Source organism: Salmo salar, chromosome ssa01 (assembly GCF_905237065.1).
Source record: "Salmo salar chromosome ssa01, Ssal_v3.1, whole genome shotgun sequence".
NCBI classification, from domain to species: domain Eukaryota; kingdom Metazoa; phylum Chordata; class Actinopteri; order Salmoniformes; family Salmonidae; genus Salmo; species Salmo salar.
The window spans coordinates 123,793,007-123,815,698 of NC_059442.1; the positions used below are offsets into that span (position 1 = coordinate 123,793,007).

The window sequence follows — 22,692 nt, forward strand, 5'->3', positions numbered from 1 at the left end:
CAAATACATCTCTTCCAAAACGGAGAAGCAAGATAGACAGAAATTGTCTTTTTTTTCTGTTCTCACTTTTAGTTTCACTTACTTAGCTAGCAAATGCAGCTAGCTAGTTTAGCCTACTCAAGCACCATGCTCAAACAGAGGGATGCTATGTTAGCTAGCTGGCTAAGACTATCCAACACAACACTGGAACTCTTCCAATTCAAGGTAAGGTTTTGGTTTAACAAATGTATTGCCACCGGGACCCACCAGTTTCAGTGCTAATTTGTACACTAACGTTACTGCATGATTTTAGCGGGTTTACTAACACATTAGTTCTATTAGCTATGTTGACTATGACATTACTTGATATAATATGGTGACAATGATGTAGGTTGTGTGTAGCGGTTATGATATGGATTGGCTTGGAAAGATTTTCTCGCCTGGTTACACAGCTGATGTGTTGTGCATTGAAGTCCACAAGTTAAGGGAAAAAAGGTGAGAGGAGAAGATCGCATCGATGCGAGAAGGAATACAACGTGGCTGGTATGAAAGTGAACTGTGTTTATGTGTTATCAGGGTTGAATTCATTCCACCGATTCTGTTGAAAAATGTTTCTTAAACAGAAGCAAATGGAATTAAATGGCGATAAACATACCAGAATTTGTCAAATAGAAACTCTTGTTTACAACTGTTGGATTAATAGTTACACCATAGATCAGCTAGATGCAGACAAGAGTGTGCAAGGCGGGATTGAATGACACCTCAACATTTTCTCTCAACCTGTATGCACCTATTTTGTAAACTTTCATTCATAAGCTAGGTTGTAGCAACCTCGTGATGGGCATAGGAAAATTTGAGTATCGTGTAGTAGCCTAAAAATATTGCTGTTACATTGAACTGGGTGAATGGAATATGAATGACAGTCATCCAATATGCTGTAATATAATTTTTTTCCTCACTCATCTTAAATGCACCGACCACCACTGACTGACAGACACGGCTTTACATAGAACATGCATGTGTAGAATGTATCTGTGTCAAAGGTGGTGCACTAGAGAATAGGGGGTCATTTTGGATCCATTCAGCGAGTCCACTATCCGTGAATCATTCCAGCACGCAAAGATGCAATACAAATGATGCTGTGCTCATGCAGCAATCAGTAGGACAGAAAGATAATAGAAACATTTAAAAGAAGCAGGAAGAGAGGGCAGCAAAAGACTAGTAGTCTTAGAGTCCGGTAAAACCTGGAAGCATAGGACTTGAAAATGAGCGAGCAAGTAAAGTGCACAAGCTCCTCTCCTAGTGCGTCGCACGCGGTGAACCAGCCAGTGTTAGTGGTGACTGCAACTGGAGTGGGGGAAATACATATTGTCCAGAACATACAAGTATCTCCATATGTGGAGGCTGGCGCAGCTGAAAGAAAAGGGGAGGAGGGAAAAAAGGACCAAAAATATATAAAATAATTTGTTTTCTCCAATTTCGTTTAAAAAAAAAATGTCTGGTTTGTGTTTTTTTTTTTTTGTAAAATACTTTAGCATAGTATGTTTGGGTTACGGTCAGAAAGGTGAGAAAGGAAGATTGAAGATTGGAATTTGTGATTGACTCCAGCAAAGTATTCTCACTTGACAGTTCAAGAAAATCTAACATTGACTTTAGCCTTGAGCATGCAGTAAAATCATTGGAATAACTTTCCTTTACGACATTGAGTGTTCATGTAACAGCCCTGTGTAGCCAGGGTTGTGGGTTCGATTCCCATGGGGACCAGTAGGAAAAAGCATGAAAATACTTATACACTCACTACTGTAAGTCGCTCTGAATAAAAAGTGTCTGCTAAATGACTAAAATGTAAAAGTATAACCAATGCTTTGCCTGAGGCTTGGAGTTATAGACATACTTCACATGCTCTTATATAACACAGTAGTATTTTCTACTTTGTTTGTGAAATTAGATACATGTAGGACGGCAGGTAGCCCTGGGCCAGTAACTGAAATGTAGCAGGTTCAAATCCCCAAGCTGACTAGGTGACTAATCTGTCGATGTGCCCTTTGAGCAAGGCACTTAACCTTAATTGCTCCTATAAGTCACACTGGATAAAAGCGTCTCCTAAATGACTCAATTGTAAACATGTAGAAAGATGATGTAGAAGAGAGGAGGCAAGATGTGGTGGCATCTGAAATGGGGCTGAGATGCAGAGATGCACAAGCAAATCAGTGTAGGAACTATTATATAACAATAATAATATATGCATCTTAGATGCTTTTAACCAAAGCGACTTACAGTACAATGAGTCCATACCTTTTTTGGTATGTGAATCTGTATGTGATGCCTACGGGGAATTGAACCCACAGCCTCTTACCGACTAATGCTCAAATCAGTGTAGCTACTGACACATCCATGTCACTGCTCTTCAGGAAAGAGAGGAAGGAGTGAGGAAAGAGAAATGAAAGGGTGGAGGGGGGCTCACTAATGTAGTGGAAAGAAAGCCTTTTCACCCTCTGCTGCCTCAATATATAGACCAACAAAAATTCCTGGAGGAAATTCCTCCCAGGGAAAATCATGAATGTACTACATTACCTTCCCCTCCACCACCACATCCCAAACCAGACCTTAATTTATTTCTTATTCGTATATTTTTTTTTTAAACTGCATTGTTGGTTAGGGGCTCGTAAGTAAGCATTTCACTGTAAGGTCTACCTGTTGTATTGGGCGCATGTGACTAATACAATTTGAAGAAAGGCTGTGTCAGCTAGGCTACTCTCTTAGTAATAATAAAACACGATGGAGTGTGTGTGTATGCATTTCTGTTTCCATTTCCCCGTGGTCACGAACAGCATTAAATGATCCTGAATGAATTGATGAGAGGAAGAGGAGAGGCCATGCACTTGTCTGGTTGTTCTGGGCGAACATTGAAAGGGAGTATGTGTGTTAGTATGACCAGTGGAGTGTGTGCTCCTAACCAGGGCTCATCTGGAACAATGATCTGGGTGAGTCACTGGGCAAGCCCTTCACATTCCCATTCATTCATATAGTTAACTTCTAACCACAAAGTCAGGAGAAATCTCCACCCTCTCAACAGCTTGGAGTCATAACCATTACCTTCCTTGACTGACTGACTGCTTCAAAGCCAGAATACACAACCTGAAGACGTGATGTCTTTATTGAGAGCCAACCACAGATCTATGACAGCTAGCCCAGTGGTGTAATATGTGGTGAGCCACGCGATGAGCAATAGACCTAGGCTACAGTATTACAAAGGCTGCAGTTGACGAAGACGTTGGCATAAGTTGGATCTGTACATCCAGTGAAATATCTAATATCAATTGTTTAAAAAAATAAAAAGCGAGTAAAAGAAAGTCAAAATAAACACAAAGCACGTAATCCCATGCACATTCCCACTAATTGTGCGTCTTGTTATGACCACCAACTTTATTCCATCATCAGGGTGGAGTAAGTGTTCGTGTGACTGAGTGAGTGTGTTTTCTTATACACGTGTTTGTCTAAGCTTGTTTGTGTGCTTTAGTAAAGCTACCAAGGCAATCTGGAGTCTGTTGCTATGTATCTCAAGTCGTCAAGGCATTCAGAGGAGCCAAACGAAACCACTAACTCAATCACACATCAAATAATCACCAAATAAAATACTTCCACTCCACCCTACAGGATCATTTACAAAACAGAATAAATACGCACAATTATTACCCTTAAATGTTGACCTTTTACTTTATATGCTCTTGTCTTTAATTCCGTCATGCACCAAACCAACACGGTCACTGGCATTAAGGGAAATGTGTATGACTTAACCCATCTGTACTTCCAATCCACCAATCTTTAAAAAATGGTTTCAATCTGAAATCAGTGCGTTGCAAATTGTAACGCTATAATCTGCCAATATAATGATAGTCATTTTACGTCGGACTTAACCAGCTACTCTTCCAAAGCGCCGATCTAAAACACTGTTTTCAATCTGGAAGCACTGCGTCAATCTGCAAGAAATGGATTGGAATGTGATAATCGGCCAATATAACGATCGACTATATTAGTCATTTTACACAGTTGTTATGGAAATGTTGAAATGATGTGTTGTGAATCAATCCATGCTAATGCTTGCATACTAGTGTGGTGATTTGGCAAGGGTTGGTCCTCTGTGGTAGACCTTATAAAAAGAAAAACGTTTTGTTTGGTAATGTTTGTGACTGAATAGTGGCAGACTTCAGTACAGAAGGTACTGTAGGCCATGAGTCAAGGAAGAAAACAAAAGCGTAATCAAATGACTCATTTAAATCCTCTCTGATGAGGACGATCAATCCAACCTTTGTTTTTCTCCGCCTCTACTGCCTTGGTGAGGGAACACGGCAACATCAGTAGCTAAGAAGACTTATTTCCCTCATTAAAATGCAAATCAATGTATAACATTTTTGACATGCGTTTTTCTGGATATTTTTGTTGTTATTCTGTCTCTCACTGTTCAAATAAACCTACCATTAAAATTATAGACTGATCATTTCTTTGTCAGTGGGCAAACATACAAAATCAGCAGGGGATCAAATACTTTTTTCCCCTCACTGTAGGTGGTCTTTCCCACTCAGCACAAAACACAACCCTGGAATATCTACACCAGAAGGTGCTGGACAGACCTACTAAACCTCTACAATTCGCAATCTACCAGTAGGCTTTAGTTCGAGTTGAGATCATATCTATACCCATCAACAAGCATTGGCCATACCCGTGGCTGTGTTGACAGTCAGCAATAGTTCTATGGAGGACGGAGCTGTAGCCTCACCTGATGATGCGCTGGGCTGCATACTGGTGTAGGCAGCGGAACTGGGCAGACATATTGGCCAGGGCAGCCAGACAGTTGGTGTGCAGGTACTTATCCTGGAAGAGAGGAAATGAAAGACGTGCAATGACCTACCTGGAATTCCATTGAGACGATCTTGGGAGAAAACAAAGCTAGGAGAGTGTATGTGAAGATATATATGTGTATGTGTGTGCGTACTCACCCTGGTCCGTGTCATATTGAACTGGATGGTGCGTATGACCACCAGGATGAGTAGACTACCCAGGGAGATTTCTGTTAATGAACGCTCTGAATACCAAGTTATGTTTTTTAATACCTGAGAGACAGGGAGTTCGACCGAGAGAGAGGGAGAAAGAGAAAGAGGGAGGGAGGGAAGGAGCGTGAGTAACTACTCAGCATTTAATATTAATTTTTTTAGCAGTGGGGGCAAAGGTCGTGGAGGGAGTGGTGGGTGGGGGGGGATATTTTTTGGGACTGAGAGAGGACTGAGAGAAGGTCATTTCGGGTGACTTTTTAAAGGTACATTATACTCCAAAATGAATGAAAATCAAAGGATTCTGATCTATCTATAATCCTCCCCAGACATGAGCATATAACATATTGCCCCAAAAATATTTTAGGGCTGACTTTTTTACCATAGCCTATATATGGGACCATACCATATTATCAGGCAGGTGTGCAAGGTTTTTTTCTGGATCAAAAAGGGACTACTTTCCTGCAATTTTATAAATGTTTTCCATGGAGCGGAGAGAAAATGTTGCATTTTGCCATGGCTAATTCTGTGTTCTTATGATCAAACATTATAACAAAATCAATGGGGACTACAATTGGGGCCCCTGGGCATGTGCCTTGCGTGCCCGGTCGGTAAGCCAGCCATGGCAAAAGTACTCCTAAATTCATAGTTTTATTTGATTGGTTTCATTGTTTTAGCTTTTATTTAGGCGATTTCTAGTTCTCAAATATATAAAACATATAGGTCAATTAAATTTGATACAAACTTGGTCTGGTTTTAGTCATTTAAGGTTTACACTGAAAGTTTTTCTATCCCAAAAAATAAATAATAATAATAATGTTTGGCATGGCGGCAACAATCTAGCAGTGGCGCGCCACTTCTAAATGAATAAAGTAGAAACACTGGTACTGTACAAATTAAGAGGAAAAGTTATAACCCTAGCTAGTAGCTATCACCGTTTTGATCACAAATAACTTTTTTTCTCTGTAAAACACAAATAACAAAATCCTCTCCCCCTCTTTCCTAAACAAGACATTTACTGTAAGTGTTTCATGCAACTTGATGGCTCGACTCTTTTTGCATTACTACAGTAGGCCTATTACTTCTGGTTGTCAACCTTGTGTTTCCAGGGTGCTTAGCGACCACGGTAACAGCACTTCATGTCAGAAGTAAAGTAAGTCTTGGTAACGGTTGGCAGGACAGGATGTCATAAGGTTTGGCCTTACTTAATGTTGGGAAAGGATATAGATTCTGAAAAAGAAATCTACACACACACACAATTACACATTAAATAATGCATTTGAGATCGCACCTTCTTTTTCACTAACATGCAGAAATAGAATAATGCCCTTATTTAAAGACCTATTTTGTAGTGTCAAACTATCACAAATTTAGACTTCAAAGAGATCATTTGTGAAATTTACTAGGCTGCGCCATGGTCAAGTCTGTACTATCAAATGCAACAGAGGTTGTAGAAGCCTAGCTGTGATGTGTGTAGGAATACATGATCCGAGTCTGGAGACACTAAATGGAGTCACAGTGACACAGCACCTTAGGCACTGGGTGACAACCATCAGCAACTGATGGACAAAACAGAGACCAACATGGCAGTCTAATCCCAGGCTCAACTCACAGCTCCAAAACACCACAACAGCATTAAAGCACTTCCGCATTGATTTTTCTATGATGAAAAACACCCATCTGAATATTGAGAGCTGGCCTAACTGTGGTTGGTTTACATTGAACCAAGTACTGCTGGAAATTACATGTCAACAGCAAAGAGACCAATGTGAAATGGATTTTCATCCAAAACAGAGAGACTCAGAGAGGTCTGCTGGCAGCCACAGCCTAGGCTGTAGGATTTCCTGCTGCAGTCAAACAGGGTTCCCAAATGACACAATATTCCCTATATAGTGCACTACTTTTGACCAGAGCCCTATGGGCCCTGGTGAAAAGTAGTGCACTATATGGGGGATAATGCCATTTGGGACGTAGACAGAGACAAATTCATATGCAGCCCAGCCAGTAGACTGAAACCTGATAGGCTCCGCACGTACAGAGAGAGGAATGACTTTAAAATGTCAAAAATGATTCACACAACTGGAATGTAATGGAAGAGCAGAATGGCGTCAAGCACCGTGTGCTAAGTGGTTTAAAGGCTCTCTGTTCAAATACACGGCGAATTCATTGACAAGCTGAGTAGAAAGAAATAATGAAGAATGAAATAGACAGAGGGAGACAATCTGGACAATCTGGACCCTCTCTTTCTAAAATTATCTGCCGAAATTGTTGCAACCCCTATTACTAGCCTGTTCAACCTCTCTTTGGTATCATCTGAGATTCCCCAAAGATTGGAAAGCTGCCGCGGTCATCCCCCTCTTCAAAAGGGGTGACACTCTAGACCCAAACTGCTACAGACCTATATCTATCCTACCCTGTCTTTGTAAGATCTTCGAAAGCCAAGTTAACAAACAGATGACCGACCATTTAGAATCCCACCGTACCTTCTCTGCTATGCAATCTGGTTTCAGAGCTGGTCATGGGTGCACCTCAGCCACGCTCAAGGTCCTAAACGACATCATAACCGCCATCGATAAGAGACATTACTGTGCAGCTGTATTCATCGACCTGGCCAAGGCTTTCGACTCTGTCAATCACCACATTCTTATTGGCAGACTCGACAGCCTTGGTTTCTCAAATGATTGCCTTGCCTGGTTTACCAACTACTTCTCTGATAGAGTTCAGTGTGTCAAATCGGAGGGCCTGTTGTCCGGACCTCTGGCAGTCTCTATGGGTGTGCCACAGGGTTCAATTCTCGGGCCGACTCTCTTCTCTGTATATATATCAATGATGTCGCTCTTGTTGCTGGTGATTCTCTGATCCACCTCTACGCAGACGACACCATTCTGTATACTTCTGGCCCCTCTTTGGACACTGTGTTAACTAACCTCCAGACGAGCTTCAATGCCATACAACTCTCCTTCCGTGGCCTCCAACTGCTCTTAAACGCAAGTAAAACTAAATGCATGCTATTCAATCGATCACTGCCCGCACATCATCACTTCTCTGGACGGCTCTGACTTAGAATACGTGGACAACTACAAATACCTGGGTGTCTGGTTAGACTGTAAACTCTACTTCCAGACTCACATTAAGCATCTCCAATCCAAAATTAAATCTAGAATCGGCTTCCTATTTTGCAACAAAGCATCCTTCACTCATGCTGCCAAACATACCCTCGTAAAACTGACCATCCTACCGATCCTCGACTTCGGTGATGTCATCTATAAAATAGCCTCCAACACTCTACTCAACAAATTGGATGCAGTCTACCACAGTGCCATCCGTTTTGTCACCAAAGCCCCATACACTACCCAACATTGCGACCTGTATGCTCTCGTTGGTTGGCCCTTGCTTCATACTCGTCGCCAAACCCACTGGCTACAGGTTATCTACAAGTCTCTGCTAGGTAAAGCCCCGCCTTATCTCAGCTCACTGGTCACCATAGCAGCACCCACTCGTAGCACGCTCTCCAGAAGGTATATCTCACTGGTCACCCCCAAAGCCAATTCCTCCTTTGGTTGTCTTTCCTTCCAGTTCTCTGCTGCCAATGACTGGAACGAACTGCAAAATCTCTGAAGCTGGAGACTCATATCTCCCTCACTAGCTTTAAGCACCAGCTGTCAGAGCAGCTCACAGATCACTGCACCTGTACATAGCCCATCTGTGAAACAGCCCATCTATCTACCTACCTCATCCCCATACTGTATTTATTTATCTTGCTCCTTTGCACCCCAGTATCTCTACTTGCACATTCATCTTCTGCACATCTACCATTCCAGTGTTTAATTACTATATTGTAATTACTTCGCCACCATGGCCTATTTATTGCCTTAACTTACCTCATTTGCACTCACTGTATATAGACTTTTTGTTTTCTTTTGTTCTACTGTATTATTGACTGTATGTTTTGTTTATTCCATGTGTAACTCTGTGTTGTTGTATGTGTCGAATTGCTATGCTTTATCTTGGCCAGGTCGCAGTTGCAAATGAGAACTTGTTCTCAACTAGCCTACCTGGTTAAATAAAGGTGAAAAAAAATATAAATAAATAAATAAATAGAATGTACTGTTCTTATCTGAAATGGCACATGTTCTGACGTTTGAGAAATCATACCTCATTCAGAGAAATGTCTCAGACGTTTATAACTAGAATGTGCTGAAAGGGAATACACGTTGTTTGCAGGGCTGTGTCCCTTCTGTCATAGGAGTGCAATTACTGGTGTGCATAATTTCTGTGTGACACTGGAGTACATTTTCAGCGCTCAATCAATCATGGATACTACTCACCCCTTCACGTATGGATCTGTTGAAGGTATCGTCCTCAGTGAGGATGAGGAGGATGACGAGGGTTAGAGTGAGGGGTCAGTACTCACCACCTCATGTATGGATCTGTTGAAAGTATCTTCCTCAGTGAGGATGAGGAGGATGATGAGGGCCATGTAGACGTGATGAGAGTTCCTGTCTTCCACATGATACAGGATCTTGAGGATGGGCATCACCTGAGGAGGAGGGGAAGGAGTAAAATAATTAGAGAACTAGCATGTGCGTTGGCTATTCGTATTTTCATGTATTTATTTAGCCAGGATAGTCCACTCACTAACAAATTACACTGTTTTCCAGGATGTCCTGGTCTACTGTGTGTGTGTCTGCATGGTGTTTCTCCAGGGTACGTGTCTGCATGGTGTTTCTCCAGGGTACGTGTCTGCATGGTGTTTCTCCAGGGTACGTGTCTGCATGGTGTTTCTCCAGGGTACGCGTCTGCATGGTGTTTCTCCAGGGTACGTGTCTGCATGGTGTTTCTCCAGGGTACGTGTCTGCATGGTGTTTCTCCAGGGTACGTGTCTGCATGGTGTTTCTCCAGGGTACGTGTCAGCATGGTGTTTCTCCAGGGTACGTGTCTGCATGGTGTTTCTCCAGGGTACGTGTCAGCATGATGTTTCTCCAGGGTACGTGTCTGCATGGTGTTTCTCCAGGGTACGTGTCTGCATGGTGTTTCTCCAGGGTACGTGTCTGCATGGTGTTTCTCCAGGGTACGTGTCAGCATGGTGTTTCTCCAGGGTACGTGTCTGCATGGTGTTTCTCCAGGGTACGTGTCAGCATGGTGTTTCTCCAGGGTACGTGTCTGCATGGTGTTTCTCCAGGGTACGTGTCTGCATGGTGTTTCTCCAGGGTACGTGTCTGCATGGTGTTTCTGTTTGATGGTTTAACTGCCATGGTTCAACAGCCATTCCGTCAACTTCTATTGTGAAATCCTGCATTCCTGCTGTGCAGACTGACACTGTTGCAGAATAAGCAGGCAGAGTGCACTGAGCAAGCTCTGACACGAATCCAACATCCCAACACACTGCATCCCAGACTGCACTAAGAGAAAGTGTGTGTTTGTTCGTTTAGGCCTCCAGCACTGTTCCACAGAGGGGTGCTTCGGGAAGCGCTATGTGTGTCCACCCGTGTGTCTGTGTGTGTGTGTGTGTGTGTGTGTGTGTGTGTGTGTGTGTGTGTGTGTGTGTGTGTGTTTGTTCAAGCATGGTTCCACTGTGTGTGGGAGTGATCCTCTGTCACAGGTGGGTCCTGCAGAGCAATGGTCTGTGGCACTCCCCCCTCTACGCTCCCTAATACATTTAAAACCTGCTTAGAGGTGACGTCACAGCACACCCCACAGGACCAGCTGTCTACTGTGCCCCACTGTGTCAGCAGAGAAAAAAGAAGAACTAAGTCAATGAGGATGACTCAGATTACCCAGAGTACATTTCAGAGTTTCCGTTAGGAGAACGTGGTGCCGGACAACGTGACCAACAAGATTTGAAATTTGTACCTAATAAACTGAGCACGTCCTCACGTTTGTGTTTTGATGCAGCAGTGTGTCAAATCAAAGTTTATTTGTCACGTGCACCGAATACAACAGGTGTAGACCTTACAGTGAAATGCTTACTTACAGGCTCTAACCAATAGTGCGAAAAAAAAGCTATGTGTGTGTGTGTGTGTGTGTGTGTGTGTGTGTGTGTGTGTGTGTGTGTGTGTGTGTGTGTGTGAGGTAAGTAAAGAGATAAAACAACAGTAAAAATACATTTGAAAATAAGAGTAGCAAGGCTATATACTGACACTGATTAGTCAGGCTTATTGAGGTAGTATATACATGTGGGTATGGTTAATGTGACTATGCATATATGATGAACAGAGAGTAGCAGTAGCGTAAAAAGAGGGGTTGGCGGGTGGTGGGATACAATGCAGATAGCCTGGTTAGCCAATGTGCGGAGTGCTGGTTGGTCGGGCCAATTGAGGTAGTATGTACATGAATGTATAGTTAAAGTGACTATGCATATAAGATGAACAGAGAGTAGCAGCAGCGTAGAAGAGGGGTTTGGGGGAGGGGCACACAATGCAAATAGTCCGGGTAACCATTTGGTTACCTGTTCAGGAGTCTTATGGCTTGGGGGTAAAAACTGTTGAGAAGCCTTTTTGTCCTAGATTTGGCACTCCGGGACCGCTTGCCATGCGGTAGTAGAGAGAACAGTCTATGACTGGGGTGGCTGGGGTCTTTGACAATTTCTAGGGCCTTCCTCTGACACCGCTTGGTGTAGAGGTCCTGGATGGCAGGCAGCTTTGCCCCAGTGATGTACTGGGCCGTATGCACTACCCTCTGAAGTGCCTTGCGGTCGGAGGCCGAGCAATTGCCGTACCAGGCAGTGATGCAACTGGTCAGGATGCTCTCGATGTTGCAGCTGTAGAACCTTTTGAGGATCTCAGGACCCATGCCAAATCTTTTTACCGTAATTTCCGGACTATTGAGCGCACCTGAATATAAGCCGCACCCACTGAATTTTTTAAAAATTATTATTTTTAACATAAATAAGCCGCACATGTCTATAAGCCGCAGGTGCCTACCGGTACATTGAAACAAATGAACTTTACACAGGCTTTAACGAAACACGGCTTGTAACAAAAATAAATAGGCCTTAACGAAGCACGGCTTCTAACAAAAATAAATAGGCTTTAACGAAACACGGCTTGTAACAAAAATAAAAAATTAGCAGTAAACAGTAGCCTACCAAGAAAGTCATTGGTCACTATCTTCCTCCTCCTGTGCACTGAAACCACTGAAGTCATTCATTCCTTCGGTGTCTGAGTTGAATAGCCTCAGAATTGCTTCATCCGATATCAGATCGTTTTCATTGTCGCTCTCGTCACTGTTTGTGACCTTAACCCGTTCGGCAATTTCATTGGTCTAATGAAAGCTTCATGCCGGCAAAAAACTGAGCACATCACAGAATGTGTTTTTTTGGAGAAAAAAATATTTGAAAGCGGGAAAAATCCATGTATTAGCCGCGTCATTGTTTAAGCTGCGAAGTTCAAAGCGTGGGAAAAAAGTTGCGGCTTATAGTCTGGAATTTACAGTAGTTTCCTGAGGGGGAATAGGCTTTGTCATGCCCTCTTCACGACTGTCTTGGTGTGTTTGGACCATTCTAGCTTGTTGTTGATGTGGACACCAAGGAATTTGAAGCTCTCAACCTGCTCCACTACAGCCCCGTCGATGAGAATGGGGACGTGCTTGGTGCTCCTTTTCCTGTAGTCCACAATCATCTCCTTAGTCTTGGTTACGTTGAGGGATAGGTTGTTATTCTGGCATCACCCGGCCAGGTCTCTGACCTCTGACCCTATAGGCTGTCTCGTTGTTGTCGGTGATCGGTGTGTCATCAGCAAAATTAATTATGGTGTTGGAGTCGTGCCTGGCCATGCAGTCGTGGGTGAACTAGGAGTACAGGAGGGGACTGAGCATGCACCCCTGGGGAGCTCCCGTGTTGAGGATCAGCGTGGCAGATGTGTACGTGTACGTGTGCGCAATTAGCGACTAACTCACCAGGTTCTCCATGTCTGTGCGTGACAGCATGTATGTCCTCATGTTGGTGTTCTGATGTAGCAGTGTGTAGAGTATCAGTGTAGCCTGGTTGGATCTCTGCTGCTCACACAGAGCTGTGTAAAGGCTGTTGAAGTTTATCTGGAACATATGGTGCTGCTCTGTAGGGATGGATGACGTGTCTGTGGAAAACACACAGGTTTAGTACCCATTCATTGAAAGGTCCCCCCGTCATCTTTTACTGGTGCTAGTGCATATTCTGTACCTTGTGTGTTTTTGAAGCATGTGACAGCCTGTCTGTAGGGGTTGGGACAGTTGTTGGGTCCATCTGTCAGATTGGCTAGCACCAGGAGCAATAACAGGCTCTGATTGGACAGTGGCAGAGGGTTCTGTTCCTGGTCCAATCCTGGCTTACTGCCGGCTCCACCCAGCGCGAACACACTCCACAACCCACCTGGAGGAAACATAATAGTGAAGACCTCAAAACTATGAAATAACACATATGGAATGTGCAAAGCTGTCTCAAGGCAAAGGGTGGCTACTTTGAAGAATATAAAATATATTTTGAATTGTTTAAAACTTTTTTGGGTTACTACATGATTCCATATGTGTTATTTAACAGTTTTGATGTCTTCACTATTAATCTACAACGTAGAAAATAGTAAAAATAAAGAAAAACCCTTGAATGAGTAGGTGTGTCCAAACTTTTGACTGGTACTGTACGTCACAGGGTTATACAGACCTTAGCACATCACCCGACACAACACGCCTTTTACTATATTGTCAGAAGCATCATCAGACCTCGGTAGTAGCCTATTTCATGCTGTGCTCTAAAGATGGCATCGTAGCCACACAAATACATTAGAAGATCATCGTTGATCTGATCAGAAACACTGTGCTCACAATCCTTATCTCCTAATGACATTGCTGGTGAATTTTGTTTGAATTTTGGAATATATTGTGCAATAGGCTAAGGTTTTTACTAGGCGCGAGCCCATCCAGGGTTGAGTCCCGTGAGCGAAACAAACGTAACGAGCTTGAGAAGAGTATACTGAAGCAAAGATTCACCCACATTTTAGATAAGAAAATATCCGCCTACCTTTCTGTCATGTCAACCATCCATCCAAATGAAATAATTCCATATGTCCGCCTTTTGTCTTTATAAACATTCACGTAGCCTATTCCATGTTACGGGGTAATCCAATGAGCAACACTGCAGCTGTTGACTGCAGTGACCGCCATTTATAACGACAGTATTTATACCCCTTGGAATAAGGTTTTGAAGTGTCTGTCCTATATCTAGGTGATTTTCAGGATGTCTCATGGTCTGACAAACACCGCAGTCGCTCAGTCACCTTCTACCGCAGATGCGGAAGGCAGACATAGGCGGATGCGGTGGTTTGAGACGGAGCCCATGCAATATCTCTAGCTTAAACTGAAAGATTGTTTAAGGGGATTTTTATGTTACTCAGAATGACGCACAGGTGCGTCAATAGACTCTGAAAAGACTCCGAAGGATTTCAATTCTTCAGCCTCTGTCAAGTTCATTTACTTATCATTGCTAGACAGCCATTTTCAAGTCTTGCTATAGATTTTCAAGCTGATTTAAGTAAAAACTAACTAGGCCACTCAGGAACATTCAATGCAACACTGGAGTTGCTTACCATTTGGCCTTGTGTTTTAGGTTATTGTCCAGCTGAAAGGTGCATTTGTCTCTCAGTGTCTGTTGGAAAGCAGACTAAAAAAAGGTTTTCCTTCAAGCCTTACTGATAACAAGCATACCCACAATGTGATGCAGTCCCCACCATGCTTGAAAATATTTAGAGTGGTACTCACTACAATACATTCATTACAGAATTCACAACACACTAAGTGTGTGCCCTCAGGCCCATACTCCAGATCTACAACACATAATCCATGTGTACGTGTGCGTATAGTGCGTATGTTATCATGTGTGTGTATGCATGCATCTGTTTGTGTTGCTTCACAGTCCCAGATGTTCCTTAAGGTGCATTATCATCTGCTTTTTTTAATATCTGATTTGAATGCTTGCATCAGTTACCTGATGTGGAAGAGAGTTCCATGTAATCATGGCTCTATGTAGTAATGTGCACCTATCAGAGTTTGTTCTGGACTTGGGGACTGTGAAGAGACCTCTGGTGGCATGTCTTGTGGGGTATGCATGGGTGTCAAAGCTGTGTGCTAGTGACGGACTTCTCCCCATCTTAGCTACTGTTGTATCAATATGTTTTGACCATGACAGTTACAGAGAATTGTATGTGTGGAGTACAGATATGAGGTAGTCATTAAAAAAATCATGTTAAACACTATAATTGCACAGAGTAAGTACATGCAACTTATTATGTGACTTGTTAAGCACATTTTTACTCCTGAACTTATTTAGGCTTGCCACAACAAAGGGGTTGAATAGTTGACAAGATATTTCAGCTTTTCAATTTTAATGAATTTGTAAATGTTTCTAAAAACATAATTCCACTTTGACATTATGGGTAACGTGCGTAGGCCAGTGACACAAAGTCAAGGGGTATGAATACTTTTTCAAGGCACTGTTTAATCAATACACGACTTTCAAGGAGTAGGGTATTTAAGGGAAGTGTATTTGATACAAAACAGGCTAAAAGAATACTTTCCCATTTTATGAAATTAGCCAACATTATCACATTCTTTTGCTCGCTCCAGGAAGGCAATTTGGCCCTGGCTTGCAAACTAAATCCCCTGCATCATCTTGTAAATGATTGTCATTCTACCGATTTCAAAATGTAAATGTAGGCTAATCATAAATGTAATAATAGCATAATTGATTTACCCCAATGAAAACTTGGACAGTGAGCATAAATCGCATTTCGATAGATGCATGCATCAGTACCTAGCCTTTCTTTTATATCTGCAACAGAAATGAATTTAATTTACAAGAATATGTTTACTGTCAGCTGGCTACTGTAGGAAAGTTACAATCAAGTTAAACATTTGTGACATAACCGAATCTTTTAGTCCATCCTATGAAGTGGATGTTGCCTGTCACCCGTCTTTCCCTCTCATTTTAGTAGATATATTTTACCGTAATGATCTGATCACACCATGCAACTAGGGATGTAGCCTACAGTCAGAGAGGGAAGAGGGGCAATGTTGATTGGCAGGAGAAAAGGGGTTGAAAGGTAAAAGTGGGAGGCGGGATTAGGTCAGCTCCTTGCTGGGCAGAGATTTCTGAAAAAGTGATTGTGAGCCCGCAACCCAAATTTATCACTACAATGTATTTGCCATACCTCACAATCGATTGGACTTCCTGCATGTGTTATTTTCGCTGTGACAGAATGTTTATATTTTCCGTATACTGTACCTAACAAATTACATAGTCACTCAATAAGGCCACCACCATTTTGGGATTTTCAGACAATCTTAAAGCAACATCTTAAAGCATAAAAAAATCAGAAAATGGTGGTGGAAAATTGTGTTTTATTAAGACCGTACACACAATTTTTTCAGTTTCTTTCCCGGCGGCTCGCCGTTCAAGCTTGCTATGGAGGAAAATTACGCCTTTGCAGCCTGAATGGAGGATGCTTTATGTACGAGCCGGTCCACGGGGGACACGAGTTTATTGCCCACCATCGGCTGCCTAGGCAAAGATTGACTAGGCTACTGAATTCCCTATGGTTGTTTAGCATGCAAAATGACTTGTAGGTCAATGACTGTCAGTTCGACAAGGAAGGAGAGGTTGCATCAGTCGTCACAAAATATTAGGTATTTTTGGAAGATGTATGTAATATGAGCAAAACATGTTAATGAATCGGCTATTTGTAACATTTGAATTGATTTTCTGACAGATGCATGCTATTCTACATGACCAAAAGTATGTGGACACCTGCTCATCGAACACCTCATTACGAAATCATGGGGTTTAATATGGAGTTGGTCCCCTCTTCCACTAGAGGCTTTCCACTAGATGTTGGGCATTGGTGCGGGGACATGCTTCCATTCATCCACAAGACCACTAGTGAGGTCAGGCAGTGATGTTAGGCGACTGTGTTGTGATGGCACCGGAGGGGAAGGCTGCCATCTTATCGGCTCTTAACTAACCATGAATTTTGTTTGTTTTTTCGCGTTGTTTGTAACTTGTTTTATAAGAGACGGTAGCACCAACATTATGACCGAAAAGAGCTTCTGGACATCAGAACTGAGATTGCTCACCTCAAACTGGACAATGAGTTCTTCTTCAATGAGTCAGACGGGAGGGATATAATACAGACACCTGACCAGGCCCAGATCCCTGTTATTCACTAGAGAAGGAAACGCAGATTTCGCAGAAAGAGATCAGGGTGCCTTGTGAGAATCAGGCGACGAGTGGCTAATCTGCCCATGCCTTCCGGCCAGCTAGCTAAGCTTCAATCGCTGGAAAATAAATGGGACGACACTGAAAGCATGTTTATCCTACCAACGTAACATTAAAAACGGTAATATCTTATGTTCCACCGAGTCGTGGCTGAACGACGACATTAAGAACATACAGCTGGCGGGTAATACACTCCATTAGCAGGACAGAACAGCAGCCTCTGGTAAGACACAGGGCGGGGGCCTATGCATTTATGTAAACAACAGCTGGTGCACAATATCTAAGGAAGCCTTGCGGTTTTGCTCGCCTGAGGTAGAGTATCTCATGATAAGCTGAAGACCACACTATCTACCTAGAGAGTTTATCATCTGTATTTTTCGTAGCTGTCTACGTACCACCACAGAAATCATTGCTGGAACTAAAACCGCACTCAATGAGCTGTATAAAGCCATAAGCTAAAAGGAAAATGCTCATCTAGAGTCAGCACTCCTAGTGGCCGGGGACTTTAATGCAGGGAAACAAATCAGTTTTACCTCATTTCTATCAGCATGTTAAATGTGCAACCAGAGGGAAAAAAATTCTCGACCACCTTTACTCCACACACAGAGACGTGTACAAAGCTCTCCCTCGCCCTCCATTTGGCAAATCTGACCATCATTATATCTTCCTGATTCCTGCTTACAAGCAAAAATTGAAGCAGGAAGCACCAGTGACTCGGTCTACAAAAAAAGTGGTCAGATGAAGCAGATGCTAAACTACAGGACTGTTTTGCTAACACAGACTGAAATATGTTCCGGGATTCTTCAGAGGGCATTCCGATGGTACACCACATCAGTCACTGGCTTCATCAATAAGTGCATCGAGGACGTCGTCCCCACAGTGACTGTAAGTACATACCTCAACCACAAGCCAAGGATTACAGGCAACATTCGCACTGAGCTAAAGGGGAGAGCTCCCGCTTTCAAGGAGCGGGACACTAACCCGGAATCTTATAAGAAATCCCGCTATGCCCTCCGACGAACCATCAAACAGGCAAAGCATCAATACAGGACTAAGACTGAATCATACTACACCGGCTCTGATGCTCGTCGGATGTGGTAGGGCCTGCAAACTATTACAGACTACAAAAGAGGATCACAGCCGAGAGCTGCCCAGTGACACGAGCCTACCAGACAAGCTAAATCACTTATATGCTCGCTTCGAGGCAAGTAACACTGAAACATGCATGAGAGTATCAGCTGTTCCGGACGACTGTGTGATCACGCTCTCCAGCCTATGTGAGTAAGACCTTTAACAGGTCAACATACACAAGGCCACAGGGCCAGACGGATTACCAGGACGTGTACTCCGAGCATGCGCTGACAAATGTCTTCACTGACATTTTCAACCTCTTCCTGTCTGAGTCTGTAATACCAACATGTTCAAGCAGACCACCATAGTCCCTGTGCCCAAGAACACCAAGTTAACCTGCCTAAATGACTACCGATCCGTAGCATTCACATCTGCAGCCATGAAATGCTTTGAAAAGTTGGTCATGGCTCACATCATCACCATTATCCCAGAAACCCTAGATCCACTCCATTTTTGCATACCGCACCAACAGATCCACAGATGATGCAATCTCTATTGCACTCCACCCTGCCCTTTCACACCTGGACCAAAGGAACACCTATGTGAGAATGCTATTCATTGACTACAGCTCAGCGTTCAACACCATAGTGCCCTCAAAGCTCATCACTAATCTAAGGACCCTAGGACTAAATACCTCCCTCCGCAACTGGATCCTGGACTTCCTGATGGGCCACCCCCAGGTGGTAAAGGTAGGTAAAAACACATCCGCCACGCTGATCCTCAATACAGGGGCCCTTCAGGGGTGCGTGCTCAGTCCCCTCCTGTACTCTCTGTTCACTCATGACTGCACGACTCCAACACCATCATTAAGTTCGCTGACGACACAGTGGTAGGCCTGATCGACAACAATAAGACAGCCTATCGGCAGGAGGTCAGAGACCTGACCGTGTGGTGCAAGGACAACAACCTCTCCCTCAACGTGATCAAGACAAAGGAGATGATTGTGGACTACAGGAAAAGGAGGACCTAGCATACCCCCCATTCTCATCAACAGAGCTGAAGTGGAGCAGATTGAGAGCTTCAAGTTCCTTGGCGTCCACATCACCACCAAACTAACATGGTCCAAACACACAAAGACAATCGTGAAGAGGGCACGACAAAACCTATTCCCCCTCAGGAGACTGAAAAGATTTGGCATGGGTCCTCAGATCCTCAAAAGGTTTTACAGCTGCACCATCCTGACGGGTTGCATCACTGCCTGGTATGGCAACTGCAAGGCATTACAGAGGGTACAGCCCAGTACATTTTATTTATTTATTTTACTTTACCAGATAAGTTGACTGAGAACACATTCACATTTACAGCAACGACCTGGGGAATAGTTACAGGGGAGAGGAGGGGGATGAATGAGCCAATTGTGAGCAGGGGATGATCAGGTGACGGTATGAGGGACAGCTTGGGAATTTAGCCAGGACACCAGGGTTAACACCACTAATCTTACGATAAGTGCCATGGGATGTTTAGTGACCACAGTGAGTCAGGACACCCGTTTAACGTGGAATCCGAAAGACGGCACCCTACACAGGGCCGTGTCACTGCCCTGGGGCATTGGGATATTTTTTTTAGACCTGAGGAAAGAGTGCCTCCTACCGGCCCTCCAACACCACTTCCAGCAGAACCTGGTCTCCCATCTAGGGACCGACCAGGACCAACCCTGCTTAGCTTCAGAAGCAAGCCAGCAGTGGGATGCAGGGTGGTATGCTGCTGGCATCACTGACATCACCAGGGCCAAGCTTCCTGCCATCTAGGACCTCTATACCAGACGGTGTCAGAGGAAGGCCCTAAAAATTGTCAAAGACTCCAGCCACCCTAGTCATAGACTGTTCTCTCTGCTACCGCACGGCAAGCGGTACCGTTGCGCCAAGTCTAGGTCCAAGAGGTTCCTAAATAGCTTCTACCCTCAAGACATAAGACTCCTGAACACCTAAACAAATGGCTACCCAGACTGTTGCTACTCTCTGTTATAGCTATGTATAGTCACTTTAATAACTCTACCTACATGTACATATTACCTCGACACCGGTGCCCCCGCACATTGACTCTGTACCGGTACCCCCTGTATATAGTCCTGCTATTGTTATTTACTCCTGCTCTTTAATCATTTGTTATTCTTCTCTCTTACTTTTTTTCCCCTTAAAACTGCATTGTTGGTTAAGGGCTTGTAAGTAAGCATTTCACTGTAAGGTTGTATTCGGCGCATGTGACAAATAGAATTTGATTTGGTTTGGCTTGCAGTCGGCGTTCCAATTTATCCCAAAGGTGTTCGATGGGGTTGTGGTCAGGGCTCTGTGCAGGCCTTCCACACCGATCTCGACAAACCATTTCTGTATGGATCTCGTTTTGTGCACAGGGACATTGTCATGCTGAAACAGGAAAGGGCCCTTCCCAAACTGCTGCCATAAAGTTTGAAGCACAGAATTCTCTAGAATGTCATTGTATGCTGTAGCGTTAAGATTTCCCTTCACTGAAACTAAAGGGCCTAGCTCGAACCATGAAAAACTTCCCTGTTCTTTATAAGCATATTTCTAACACCTTATAAGCAATGTGAAATGCATGATTATAGGCGCTAGTAACTGCTCATAAATATATATTAAAATATTTTGTAGAAATTATGCTAAAAAATAAATGTATAGAAAATGGGACAATGAAAAAAAGCAACCTACAACGCCTGGTACAGAGAGGAATGTAAGGACCAAAAATGGAGATGTTGCTATTAAAAATACATTCTGAACATGGTACTGTATTTTTTTAACACAGTGCATTCTGGCTCTACTAAGCCTTATACTATCAGAGGAAAGAACACAGACCGTGTGTTAGAAGACTAATCTTTATCAAAGTGAAATGGATCTGTCTCCATCTAGAGGTGATAGACATTACTATCGTCCTGTTTCCAAGCCTGACTGCTCTTCCTACACAATTATGGGCAGTAATAGCTCTGCTATCTTCAAAACCATGTTCCTTCTTTTCTCTGCTGGGTTAATGCTTTGGTCCATATTCATCTGTGTGCTGGGAGAAAGAACTGAAGCATAGCAAATGCATTTTGTCAATGTAAAATGTGACTGGGGAGCAGTAGTCTTTCTGTGTGTGTGTATCCCTGACTCTGTCCAACTCAGTCTAATGCCCTGGAGCTGGACTGTATGGATCCGTTGGGTGGAAAATCTGCCTGGACATCTCAGTGCCTCGGCCAAAGGACATAAACAAACACCATCCACAGCAAAAAACAGACCATGGTCACATCCCTGCTCCCCCCCCCAGGATAGTGACGTCCTAGCCAGTCTCCCTCAGCCCCCAGTCTGTGGCCCCTGGCTGGTCAAGCACTCCAAGCTAATTCCTTGCATGGCGTCTAGCGGTGGCGGCAGTAACCCAATGGAGCGGGGGAGTCGGGGGTGAGAGGGAGGAGAGGAGTGGGGTAGATAAGGAGCCCTTGTGACTGAGCCCTGCTCATCACTGGCACCAGACCGGCTACACCACACCCATCTCTGTGAGAGCAGGTCTCCGTCCAAAATGATACCCTATTCCCTACGTAGCACACTACCTAAAGAATTATATAATACTAGTAGTGCACTATATAGGGATTAGGGTGCCATTTTGGACACAGAACAGAGCAAAGCAGAGCCAGGGCCTGGCTGTCTGGCAGCAACGCTTCCTGACTCACTCTACTGACTCTCTCTTTATCCGCCTCTCTCTCAATCTCTTTCTTTCTCCCCCCTCCTTTCTCTCTACCCCCTCTACTCCCTTTACCTCACTGTTATGCATCTGGCTTGCTTACCCTGCCTGCCTGCCCACTACACAAATACAATAATGCAATATCGTATGTGCCTCTCTGGCTCTGGCCCTGTCGCGCCATTACAGAAGAGGAGGAGGAGAGGTTTAATGTGGACACAGTGACTGGCGCCTGGGCTGGAAGAAGGCAGGGTGCATTGAGGGCACATCCTCGGCTCCAGGCTAGCCCTTGGTCTGCCACACCACCCACACAACAACAACACTGCCCTTCTCTTGCTATTCAACCAGGAATTAACACTGCAACCCGTTCATGCCTGTTTGGCATTTCTCCCCAGCTATCAGGCTCCCTCTGAGAGAAAAGTGTCTGTGTTAGGATGAATAAGAGTTTACAGTGGTCTACCACACTCTGTCTCTGTGTGTGTGTGTGTGTGTGTGTGTGTGTGTGTGTCATATTCAGTTGACCATGGCCCACGGTCTGTGAGAATAAATTCAGACTGACCCATACAATGATCGTCATAATGAACATAGAGATAGTGTCACTATTGCCATTAGACAGGACATCAAATCATC

At 43.7% G+C, this 22,692-nt stretch overlaps 1 protein-coding gene across 3 annotated transcripts in view; it reads right to left on the bottom strand.

Moving 5' to 3' along the window:
- Window positions 1–22,692, bottom strand: part of LOC106561256 (dymeclin) — a 166,444-nt gene that overhangs the window by 75,816 nt on the left and 67,936 nt on the right. For all 3 annotated transcript variants that reach the window (XM_014125013.2, XM_014125022.2, XM_045688127.1), the window contains 5 exons: window positions 13,186–13,374; window positions 12,924–13,102; window positions 9,442–9,567; window positions 4,977–5,090; window positions 4,757–4,851 (listed from right to left, as the gene is read on the bottom strand). In XM_014125013.2, the coding sequence (XP_013980488.2) occupies window positions 4,757–4,851; window positions 4,977–5,090; window positions 9,442–9,567; window positions 12,924–13,102; window positions 13,186–13,374 (703 nt within the window). The remainder of the gene's footprint in view (window positions 1–4,756; window positions 4,852–4,976; window positions 5,091–9,441; window positions 9,568–12,923; window positions 13,103–13,185; window positions 13,375–22,692) is intronic.